We start from the raw sequence: 12,098 nt of genomic DNA, 5'->3' as shown, positions 1-12,098 counted from the left end.
ATAAGATTATTGAATAAAATTCATTTATAAATAAACGGGGAAAATATTCCATGGATGGAACAGTAGAAAAAATGAGTTTCATGAATAATCGTAAACAAAGATGGCGACCATACAACCACTCCGTTTTTCACCCACTATCTACACTTCTTAGGCCGGGCCTGCTTTAGTGCAAAGAGTAAAGATATTTTTTTTTTACGTTGGAAGGAATGTAATAAACAATAAGTAGTTTGTCTCTAAACGGCTGTGCGCGTAAGATGAAGGCAAAAAAAAAGTTTATATTTACCTTCAATCGTTCTTGTTCAATATAATAATAATAATAATAATAATAATAATAAATTATTATTATTATTATTATTCTCGATAACAACGTAGAAAGTTCAGCCGGCCGTACAAAATATTACCATACAGTATTTAGTTGTATACAAATAGCAAATGTTACGTGACTAAGTTTTTGGCAATGGTTCAAAAGGCCTAAGTTAATGGAGAATGTTGCGTTGATTGTTCAGTTATGTATTAGCAAACGTGTAATAAGCAATCCTTACATTTGGTGGAGAGATGAAAAAAAAAACTAAAATTAAAAAATTCGATATGTCCTAAAGTATTTGGAATTTATTATCTCCGTCGGGTTTAATGAAAAGAGGAAGCTAAAGAGCATAGAATAATAGTATTTTCGGTATTTTAAATTTTTTTTAACAAATATTGCCCAACTATGAAAATTACAAAATTCGATATCTCCTAAAGTATTTGGAATTTCTTATCTCCGCCATGTTAAATGAAAAGAGGAAGTAAAAAGAGCATATAATAAAAGTATTTTTGGATTCTTAACATTTTTTTTCGCAAATACCGCTAAACTACGAATTTACCCTTAAATATCCTAAACTGGCAAATGTTGCTCTAGAGTATTTAAGTATTCTTGCCACAAGTGTATCAAGTGAGCGGGTATTTTCTTCCTCCGGAAATGTGGTGACAGCACGTCGTCAATCCCTGACACCTCAACATGTGAAGGAACTAAAATTTTTGCATGACAATTTAAATAAGTTTTGAAAAATATTTTCTTTCACCAAACTTGCAGTTTATTATGTACCTACTTTAATATTTTTAATTTCTTGCATTTAAATGTACATATATCTTGTGCATCTGTGAATTACATTTATTTTTTATATTCAACGTAGCTTGTAGGTTTTAAGATTTGTACATTTATTATAAATAAGATTGTTGCATTGTTTGGTGTTGGCATTTAAGAAATTCTTTGATTTGGCCTAGTATTCGATATTCGATTCGAATTCGGGAATATTTATAAAAATTTGCTTCGAATTTGCTTCGAAACGAAAATTTCTATATTCTCCCACCCCTAGACGAGATTATCTTCAGTGGAGTTAATTTTTTTAAGGATTTTACAAACATATTTACTATTAAAAGGTACATTAACTTTTGCTCATGCCCAAGGGGAGGAGGCAAGGGAGGTACCTGGCGGTGTTGCCGTGCTGGATGAGCTTGAGCACCTCGTCCACAGAGTCGACCACCTTCTCGGTCAGCCCCACGATCTGCACCACCTGGCGGGCGTCCTCCAGCACTCGCAGCTTCGCCTTGCCGGCCAGCAGGTCGAACACCTTGCCGCTGTAGATCTCGAAGAAGCTGGCCGACACCACCAGGTTGAGCCCCTTGTAGCGCGGCGACCTCAGCAGCCGGAACACGTCCTTGGCCGCCATCGCGTACACCCCGCGCTTGCAGTCCTGCGTCTTGCCGTGGAAGTCCCCGCCCATCGTGTGGGTCTTGCCGCTGCCCGTCTGGCCGTACGCGAAGCACGTCGCCATGCCGCCCTCGAAGATGGTCTGCACCAGGGGCTGCGCAGTGTACCTGCAGGCACAGCACGGCAGCACGACTCTCTGAGACGAGCACGGCAGCACGCAGCGCACAGGGGAACCACACATCACTTGAAACTATCACAACTTAGAACTATCACAACTTAGAAACACGCAATGCAGAACCACACAACTTAGAAAAATCATAACTTAGAACTGTCATAACTTAGAAAATTCTAAGTTACGTGTTTCTAAGTTGTGTGTTTTTAAGTTATGACAGCACCCCAGTGCACAGTACCCTTCCCTGCTAGGTGGTGACATGTTCCAAACAAGTACTGGATTCTTCCATTTATGAGGAACTAATTTTCTGTACTCTGCCACCAACGGAATAACTTCAACATTTGAATGATATTTATGTCGAAGTTTTGAGAAAGCTAGTCTCGAGTTTTCTTAAAACAGTTAGGTAGGTAGTTACTATTTCATAATTAACAGCTAAAATTAAGTTATTGAATTACATCCCACACAATAAGAAAAGAAAACCGCAAAACAACACTAATTTTAACATTTAACTTCAAAACGTACTATACCGTTTTCTTTCAACTGTGTCCAACTGCACATTGCATAAAGAATTTAATAAATATGTTTAGCTAAAATAAAAATCATTAAAAAAAAGTCTAAATAAATAAATTGTATACTAGTTAAAATTTACTCACAAAAACAAGGTACAAAGAAATAATTAGCAATTTATCTGAAATATTGAAAGTAAATATACACATAATGATATTACTGAATAAAATTATATATACTACAATGGTATATAAAAAAAACGATTGTAGTAATAAACTGCTCTGTAGAAAAAAAAGACACAGTTGAGCATTGCTGATAAAAAATATTTGATATAACTGTGCGTACGTGATTCAGATTTCTTCAAAACTCAATCTGGAAATTTACCCGTGCAACATGAAGCGTAACATGCTAGAAAACAATAAAGACTGTACTGAAATGAAAATTGATAGTAAGGAAAACAGAGAAAAACTAAAAATTCTGGCAGCGCAGTAGTAATGAAACTTTGCAGCCGAGATCAACAGCAGAGAATACATCCGAATAAAATAAATCTCTACGTGAGTGGCTTGATAGGTGGCACAAGCTACAGAATTTGCTGAACCGTAGAATGCTCGAGTGAAGACATTCAATCGTTACGGACAAGATTTTACGGTTTAAATTACATTCACTGAATTCACTACGATAAAAGTTTATATTTTTTTTAATTTGAGCTAAGTTTTATCAAACTGCTGGCTGATTATATGATTTTAGTTGCATTTCGGTGCTCAATAATGGTGCTATTTAAGCAGTTTTATTATCTAGAAATTGATTACACAGCACTTTCTTTGCCCCCGTTTGCCCCCACTTCAAGGTCTCAGAGAGAGAGGGAAGGGGGGGCAAAATACCCTTGCCCCCCCCTGTCAGTGGCCCACGCAGCCGTCAGGGGACCCCCGGGACGCCTCACCGGTACACCAGCTCGTTGGTGCAGGTGTCGTCGAAGATGTAGTCGTAGCGGAAGTGCTGGTTCTCCAGGTACTTGGTGAGGTCCACCTTGAGCTTGGGCTCGTGCACCACCAGCTGGTCCTTGGTCGGCACCGAGATCACGTCCACCTCCTTGCGCTGCACCTCTGTCCAGGGACACCGCGTCACAACCCTCGACACCAGGCCCGTGCCGAGCTTACACCCGGCGAAACAAATCACACAGCCATTTCATATTGAACACTTCGCAAGGAAGTCTGCTGAATGTTTTATCTGGAGCTTCAAATGTGATGTGAAGCTTAGTGCAAGTTAAACCTGAAACAAATGGCCTGTGCACGCCCGCTCAAAAAAATTTTTTGGAGTCGTAATTCAATACACAATTCTAAATATTTTACATTTATGTCATTGGTATTATATTATATCTACTGAAAACTTTTTCATTTGTATAAGAAATGTTTTTTTTTTTTTTTAATTATACACTGACGCGAGGTATGACTCAAATCAAAGTTAGAAATTTAGAAGACCCCAAGAATTTATAATGGTTCTGTACAAGGATCTTAATATTTTCCAAACAGTGGATAAATAGGTAATTATACTTAAATCATGATCGACCGTGTTTATTCTAATTTTTAACATGAAAAAATTATTTACATTAAAAACTTATGCATTATCCAAATATTTCATTTGACTCCTGTATTTTTAAAATTAGATTTGATATTCACACTGCATCCAAAAAACCAGTAAATTGCACAGGCTGAGACCCAACATCACACCCAGCATCGCCGTAAAGCTCTGTTCGCTTGGCGAGACCAGTCTTAGGTTTGTCGTACCTTGAGTCACGGGGAAAGTAAAAACTTGTTGTTGCTCGAGGTTACTCGAGGTGGCTAGACTTTTTTCTCTCTGTGAAATGACGGTAAATACTCGGACATCTGGGTGCATTGATGACCCTTCAAAATTTTCCAAGCCTCCGTTCCCATGGTGCGACATGTCCGAATGTGAGCGACTACAAACACCCTCGAGAATCGACGTTTGCCCAGCCACATGCATTGGGAAAAAGGCTTTACACTGATCCCTCGACATTCACTTTAACTTGCGAATGAAAAATAAGAATGGACAATGAAACCCTTACACAAGTTCACAGCCGCAGAAAAAATATCGGAAAACTATCCTCATTGAAGCTGTTTGCAGTAAATACCATTTATGCAATAGCCATGATTATTATTTTCTGCCCAATCCTCAGTAGCATATCTTGAGTACTTGACGTAGCCAACCATAAACTAGTGTTAGCTCCAGTGTAATAAATTCCGCTAATTTGTTAATAAGCATGCCAAAAATATCAAATACTTAAACTAAAAAATCAAATTATTAAAGTTTTAATTTATCCACCCCAAACTAAGAAGCCCAAGAATTTGCACCCAGCTAGAAGATATCCCACTGTGTGCAATAGTAATTCCTAAAACTGAAAATGTTTTCACAAATAAGGTGACGTTTTGAGTGTTTCAGATGAACTACTGTAAAAAATATTATTTCCACTGTGGTCTTGAGGACTTCCCCCTAGCCATGTTTTCAAACCTGCAAAGTATTAGAAATTTTTAATATGTTGTTGGTTTTTTTAATAATGCTAATAACAACAAAAAAAATCCTAGTTAATAAAGTTTAAATACCCATTTTGTCAATAATGTGATATGCCAAATGAGAAATTTTCATTTTTATTCTGTTTTGCTACATCATAACAAACATTTATGATCATTTATATTTAAAACATTTATAATTAAAAGTAACTTGTGCCAATCCTCTTGATTAAATGTTTATGGTGTGCCGGCTACAGTTCTATGATCAAGGAGCAGGGCAGGGTGAACCAAACATTAGATTGTTTTCTAATGAACTGTGGCAGAAGTTGTATGTACATAGAAAGAGTCATCGGTTATCTCAGAGTGTAACATAAGCAAATGAATTGAATTCAAAGACTCGACCACGTGGGACTGTGCTTTTTTAGCAGTGTCTGGGTTTGCTCTAACGCATGTAATGTTGCCAACTGCTCGTAATGGTCACCAACACAGTCTTGGCCACAGTCACTGTGACAATGCTGACCTTTCCGGTTGAGGGGCCTCTTCCTGATGCACACCGTGATCTGGTGGTCCTCCACAGCGTCGCTCTCCCTCAGCGGCCGGAAGTCGATGTTGCTGCGGTAATCTCTGCAACAGAATTACCTCTCACTCGTAAATAACACTCAATTCCAACATTTTGATAACCATTATTTTTAAGAGGTATAGAGAAAATGTCACATAGCCTAAAAATACTGCTTAATGCATACAATTATGTTCAGCAATAAAATAAATGTGGGGAAGCTAATGTTAAACAGTTCAAAATAACCAGTGAATATTGATTAATTCGGCACTGAGGTAGGTAAATTAAAAATTTTAATCGAGAGTAATTGTCGGTACTAGAAATATAGGACAAAATTGATGACAAGAAGCTAATGATACATGAAACGTTGGAGTGACCTGATCATGGCGAGGAACTCCCAGTTGGGGTTGCCTGGGTCCATGCTCATGAGAGACTCCTTCTCAGCCTGCATCTCCGCCTGCCGCTGTCGTCGCTCCTCCCGGTTCTTCTTCAGCTTTTCCACCTCCTTCACCACGTTGCTGCGCCGCCCCTTGTTGCCCGCCGCCGCCGCTGCAACAAGATGCAGTCACGTTCCAACCCCTTTTCCCTCCAGCACACACAGCACACCGGGAGACACTTTACTTATCCAACCTGCACCTAAATAGACAAAGTAGGCTGGTGCTAAACCAACCAAGCATTATAGTGAACTCCAGCTGAACTGAACACATCTGAATTCTTACCACCAAATCAACAAGGTGTTAAATTATTAAAACACTTGTCCTAAAGTCTCGTCAGAGGGACAGACTATTTCAAGTTGGATTTTGAGAAGAGTTTGACAGGAAAAACAAAGATGTCCTTTTCAAATTGTATGTACGTAAGCTTTCTCAAGATCATCTCACTAGATCAACTCAGATCAGGTCAACACCGGTCAGACAAAAAATTTATTACTACCATGCGAGTGAGTGGTGAACCATGCAAGTGTGTACACTCATATCCGCTTAGACCCCGAGCGGATGCAGCACACGACGTGCCCTTCACTGTGAATCCATCAGATAAGACCTGCAACTAATATACTGATTGATTCTATAGATTCCTGTCCTTGGTCTGATACTTGAAAGATACAAAAAAATTTAATTTTATGTAAAAAATACTCTTACTCAATAAAATATGGTGAAAAGTCACAAAACCAGCTTAGTTTCCTAGCCAACCAGCCAGTAGCAAGACGACATGACCGCCATCTTGAAAATTTGTATTTATTGACCTATAAATTCAATGAAAAATTCCAAAATTCATCAAAATATCACCCATTCAAAGAATGATTGACGCGATAGATTTCCGTCTTTGGTTTGATTTTTCGCTCTCAAAACACACGAAACTCTCCGAGAATGTGAAATGGTAATGAAATTGCTGGCTCAAATGGCAAGCCTGACCTGCCGTGGCAGGCGTTTGGAACGGCTGCTGCTGTTGCTGCTGTTGTTGCTGTTGCTGCTGCTGTTGTTGCTGTTGTTGCTGCCTGAGCGCCACCGGCAGGTTGGAGCTGCTTGGCGCGGGCGCCACATTCTCCGTGCCTCGCAGCGTGTTGTTCTGCTGCTGCGGCTCGGAGTGGCCGTTCATGATGTTGGTCTGCCGGACCTGCTGGCGCGTCATGCGCTGGTACACGGGCCGCTCCCCTGCAAAAGACTCAAACTGCAGACTCGGCTACCGGCGGCACGAAGCATACCTCACATACAGTACTTCAAACATAAAACCAAGCAAAAAATATAGCACGTGGCTAAATTAAAAGATAAACTGTCGGTATGAGATGGATCAAGATGTGATCTCTAGAACATGTCTACTTTACAGTTTCAACACCTAGATCGTTGACCAAAAATTGAATTTTTAACATCACTGCTACATCCAATCATTTCCACGGAATATCCACTAAACCTCGCAAGGAGTCCATACTTCAACTTTCTTACAAACTCCAAACGATGAAACTATAAATCCCGATAGTTGCACGCAGCACGAATAAAATACTGCACGTCCATTCGCTACCTCGTGCGTAGAGGCGACTGCTCAATTCAGGCATGCACCTGTGTCGTCCTTAAAGCTTCAGCGTTCCTGTTAAAATCACACGTAGTTTCCGCACCCGCCGTTAGAATTCGTTGCATGGGCAGTTACATGAATTATTAAATCATTCCATTTTGCTGAGCGAAATATTTAACTAGATGATGAAATGGCTCCTATAAAAGAAAATTGTATTAAAATACTGTACAGATTGCTAAAATTCATTAAACCGTTTATACCATAAAGCCTCCTTTTGGCTTTGTGAACTTTGGTTCGCGCCATACGCCACAGATGGCAGCAACATGGTTACACATTTCCATTCCATCAGACTTTTGTTCAACTCAAAGAAATACTCCTACCGAATGCCGTATACCGATAGATAACATGATGCACGTACAAAAATTCGATACATACTCCTATTGGAAATGCCTATACAAATTTGTCACAATTCTAACGGTAACATCGGATACAACCTCGAGTGTTGAGAGTTTACAGGGAGTATGTAAACGTTTACATAAGTACTGGACAGTACACGAAATCGAGCGCTGCTGCTGCCATCTGTTATCTACTGTAAAGATGTTTTAGTTCAAAACCATTTTTCATAAACCCCGCGCCATCGAACAGTATTCGTCACAAACGTTTCACACGTTCAACACTGTCACCTAATACTGCGATTCTGATCACGCTGCAAGAACGCAGGTTATTCGAGGGTCAGCGAGCGGGCGAGAAGATTGATTCGCGGGTCATTTAGCGGGTGAGGAGATGGATTCGAGGGTCAATGAGCGGGTGAGGAGATGGATTCGAAGGTCAGTGAGCGGGTGAGGAGATGGATTCGAGGGTCAGTGAGCGGGTGAGGAGATGGGTTCTGGGGTCAGTGAGCGGGAGAGGAGATGATTAGATGGTCAGTGAGCGGGTGATGAGATTCATTCGCGGGTCATTGAGCGGGTGATGAGATGGATTCGAGGTTCAGTGAGCGGGTGAAGAGATGGATTCGAGGTTCAGTGAGCGGGTGAGGAGATGGATTCGAGGGTCAGTGAGCGGGTGAGGAGATGGATTCGAGGGTCAGTGAGCGGGTGAGGAGATGGATTCGAGGGTCAGTGAGCGGGTGAGGAGATGGATTCGAGGGTCAGTGAGCGGGTGAGGAGATGGATTCGAGGGTCAGTGAGCGGGTGAGGAGATGGGTTCGAGGGTCAGTGAGCGGGTGAGGAGATGGATTCGAGGGTCAGTGAGCGGGTGAGGAGATGGATTCGAGGGTCAGTGAGCGGGTGAGGAGATGGATTCGAGGGTCAGTGAGCGGGTGAGGAGATGGATTCGAGGGTCGGTGAGCGGGTGAGGAGATGGATTCGAGGGTCAGTGAGCGGGTGAGGAGATGGATTCGAGGGTCAGTGAGCGGGTGAGGAGATGGATTCGAGGGTCAGTGAGCGGGTGAGGAGATGGATTCGAGGGTCAGTGAGCGGGTGAGGAGATGGATTCGAGGGTCAGTGAGCGGGTGAGGAGATGGGTTCTGGGGTCAGTGAGCGGGAGAGGAGATGATTAGATGGTCAGTGAGCGGGTGATGAGATTCATTCGCGGGTCATTGAGCGGGTGATGAGATGGATTCGAGGGTCAGTGAGCGGGTGAGGAGATGGATTCGAGGGTCAGTGAGCGGGTGAGGAGATGGATTCGAGGTTCAGTGAGCGGGTGAGGAGATGGATTCGAGGGTCGGTGAGCGGGTGATGAGATTCATTCGAGGGTCAGTGAGCGGGCGAGGAGATGGATTCGAGGGTCGGTGAGCGGGTGAGGAGATGGGGTAGAGGGTCAGTGAGCGGGTGAGGAGATGGGGTAGAGGGTCGGTGAGCGGGCGAGGAGATGGATTCGAGGGTCGGTGAGCGGGTGAGGAGATGGGGTAGAGGGTCAGTGAGCGGGCGAGGAGATGGGGTAGAGGGTCAGTGAGCGGGTGAGGAGATGGGGTAGAGGGTCGGTGAGCGGGCGAGGAGATGGATTCGAGGGTCGGTGAGCGGGTGAGGAGATGGGGTAGAGGGTCAGTGAGCGGGCGAGGAGATGGATTCGAGGGTCGGTGAGCGGGTGAGGAGATGGGGTAGAGGGTCGGTGAGCGGGCGAGGAGATGGATTCGAGGGTCGGTGAGCGGGTGAGGAGATGGGGTAGAGGGTCAGTGAGCGGGCGAGGAGATGGGGTAGAGGGTCAGTGAGCGGGTGAGGAGATGGATTCGAGGGTCAGTGAGCGGGAGAGGAGATGATTAGATGGTCAGTGAGCGGGTGATGAGATTCATTCGCGGGTCATTGAGCGGGTGATGAGATGGATTCGAGGGTCAGTGAGCGGGTGAGGAGATGGATTCGAGGGTCAGTGAGCGGGTGAGGAGATGGATTCGAGGGTCAGTGAGCGGGTGAGGAGATGGGGTAGAGGGTCAGTGAGCGGGCGAGGAGATGGGGTAGAGGGTCAGTGAGCGGGTGAGGAGATGGATTCGAGGGTCAGTGAGCGGGTGAGGAGATGGATTCGAGGGTCAGTGAGCGGGTGAGGAGATGGATTCGAGGGTCAGTGAGCGGGTGAGGAGATGGATTCGAGGGTCAGTGAGCGGGTGAGGAGATGGATTCGAGGGTCAGTGAGCGGGTGAGGAGATGGATTCGAGGGTCAGTGAGCGGGTGAGGAGATGGATTCGAGGGTCAGTGAGCGGGTGAGGAGATGGGTTCTGGGGTCAGTGAGCGGGAGAGGAGATGATTAGATGGTCAGTGAGCGGGTGATGAGATTCATTCGCGGGTCATTGAGCGGGTGATGAGATGGATTCGAGGGTCAGTGAGCGGGTGAGGAGATGGATTCGAGGGTCAGTGAGCGGGTGAGGAGATGGATTCGAGGGTCAGTGAGCGGGTGAGGAGATGGATTCGAGGGTCGGTGAGCGGGTGAGGAGATGGATTCGAGGGTCAGTGAGCGGGTGAAGAGATGGATTCGAGGTTCAGTGAGCGGGTGAGGAGATGGATTCGAGGGTCGGTGAGCGGGTGATGAGATTCATTCGAGGGTCAGTGAGCGGGCGAGGAGATGGATTCGAGGGTCGGTGAGCGGGTGAGGAGATGGGGTAGAGGGTCAGTGAGCGGGTGAGGAGATGGGGTAGAGGGTCGGTGAGCGGGCGAGGAGATGGATTCGAGGGTCGGTGAGCGGGTGAGGAGATGGGGTAGAGGGTCAGTGAGCGGGCGAGGAGATGGGGTAGAGGGTCAGTGAGCGGGTGAGGAGATGGGGTAGAGGGTCGGTGAGCGGGCGAGGAGATGGATTCGAGGGTCGGTGAGCGGGTGAGGAGATGGGGTAGAGGGTCAGTGAGCGGGCGAGGAGATGGATTCGAGGGTCGGTGAGCGGGTGAGGAGATGGGGTAGAGGGTCGGTGAGCGGGCGAGGAGATGGATTCGAGGGTCGGTGAGCGGGTGAGGAGATGGGGTAGAGGGTCAGTGAGCGGGCGAGGAGATGGGGTAGAGGGTCAGTGAGCGGGTGAGGAGATGGGGTAGAGGGTCGGTGAGCGGGCGAGGAGATGGATTCGAGGGTCGGTGAGCGGGTGAGGAGATGGGGTAGAGGGTCAGTGAGCGGGCGAGGAGATGGGGTAGAGGGTCAGTGAGCGGGTGAGGAGATGGGGTAGAGGGTCGGTGAGCGGGCGAGGAGATGGATTCGAGGGTCGGTGAGCGGGTGAGGAGATGGGGTAGAGGGTCGGTGAGCGGGCGAGGAGATGGGGTAGAGGGTCAGTGAGCGGGTGAGGAGATGGGGTAGAGGGTCGGTGAGCGGGCGAGGAGATGGATTCGAGGGTCGGTGAGCGGGTGAGGAGATGGGGTAGAGGGTCAGTGAGCGGGCGAGGAGATGGATTCGAGGGTCGGTGAGCGGGTGAGGAGATGGGGTAGAGGGTCGGTGAGCGGGCGAGGAGATGGATTCGAGGGTCGGTGAGCGGGTGAGGAGATGGGGTAGAGGGTCAGTGAGCGGGCGAGGAGATGGGGTAGAGGGTCAGTGAGCGGGTGAGGAGATGGGGTAGAGGGTCAGTGAGCGGGCGAGGAGATGGGGTAGAGGGTCAGTGAGCGGGTGAGGAGATGGGGTAGAGGGTCAGTGAGCGGGTGAGGAGATGGGGTAGAGGGTCAGTGAGCGGGTGAGGAGATGGGGTAGAGGGTCAGTGAGCGGGTGAGGAGATGGGGTAGAGGGTCAGTGAGCGGGCGAGGAGATGGGGTAGAGGGTCAGTGAGCGGGTGAGGAGATGGGGTAGAGGGTCAGTGAGCGGGCGAGGAGATGGATTCGAGGGTCGGTGAGCGGGTGAGGAGATGGGGTAGAGGGTCGGTGAGCGGGCGAGGAGATGGGGTAGAGGGTCGGTGAGCGGGTGAGGAGATGGGGTAGAGGGTCAGTGAGCGGGCGAGGAGATGGGGTAGAGGGTCAGTGAGCGGGTGAGGAGATGGGGTAGAGGGTCGGTGAGCGGGCGAGGAGATGGATTCGAGGGTCGGTGAGCGGGTGAGGAGATGGGGTAGAGGGTCAGTGAGCGGGCGAGGAGATGGGGTAGAGGGTCAGTGAGCGGGTGAGGAGATGGGGTAGAGGGTCGGTGAGCGGGAGAGGAGATGGATTCGTGGATCAGCGAGCGGGCGAGGAGATGGATTCGAGGGTCGGTGAGCGGG

The 12,098-nt window shown here is 46.6% G+C and overlaps 1 protein-coding gene across 4 annotated transcripts in view; it reads right to left on the bottom strand.

Annotated features, from left to right (window-relative positions):
* LOC134540504 (kinesin-like protein Klp10A) overlaps window positions 1-12,098 on the bottom strand; it is a 202,046-nt gene that overhangs the window by 23,865 nt on the left and 166,083 nt on the right. For all 4 annotated transcript variants that reach the window (XM_063383328.1, XM_063383329.1, XM_063383331.1 and 1 more), the window contains 5 exons: window positions 6,860-7,099; window positions 5,828-5,999; window positions 5,415-5,518; window positions 3,310-3,472; window positions 1,468-1,857 (listed from right to left, as the gene is read on the bottom strand). In XM_063383328.1, coding sequence (XP_063239398.1) covers window positions 1,468-1,857; window positions 3,310-3,472; window positions 5,415-5,518; window positions 5,828-5,999; window positions 6,860-7,099 — 1,069 coding nt within the window. The remainder of the gene's footprint in view (window positions 1-1,467; window positions 1,858-3,309; window positions 3,473-5,414; window positions 5,519-5,827; window positions 6,000-6,859; window positions 7,100-12,098) is intronic.

This window comes from Bacillus rossius, chromosome 16, assembly GCF_032445375.1.
Source record: "Bacillus rossius redtenbacheri isolate Brsri chromosome 16, Brsri_v3, whole genome shotgun sequence".
NCBI lineage: Eukaryota > Metazoa > Arthropoda > Insecta > Phasmatodea > Bacillidae > Bacillus > Bacillus rossius.
Note: the sequence above shows the minus strand (reverse complement) of the source record. Positions and strands in the feature narration are given on the sequence as shown.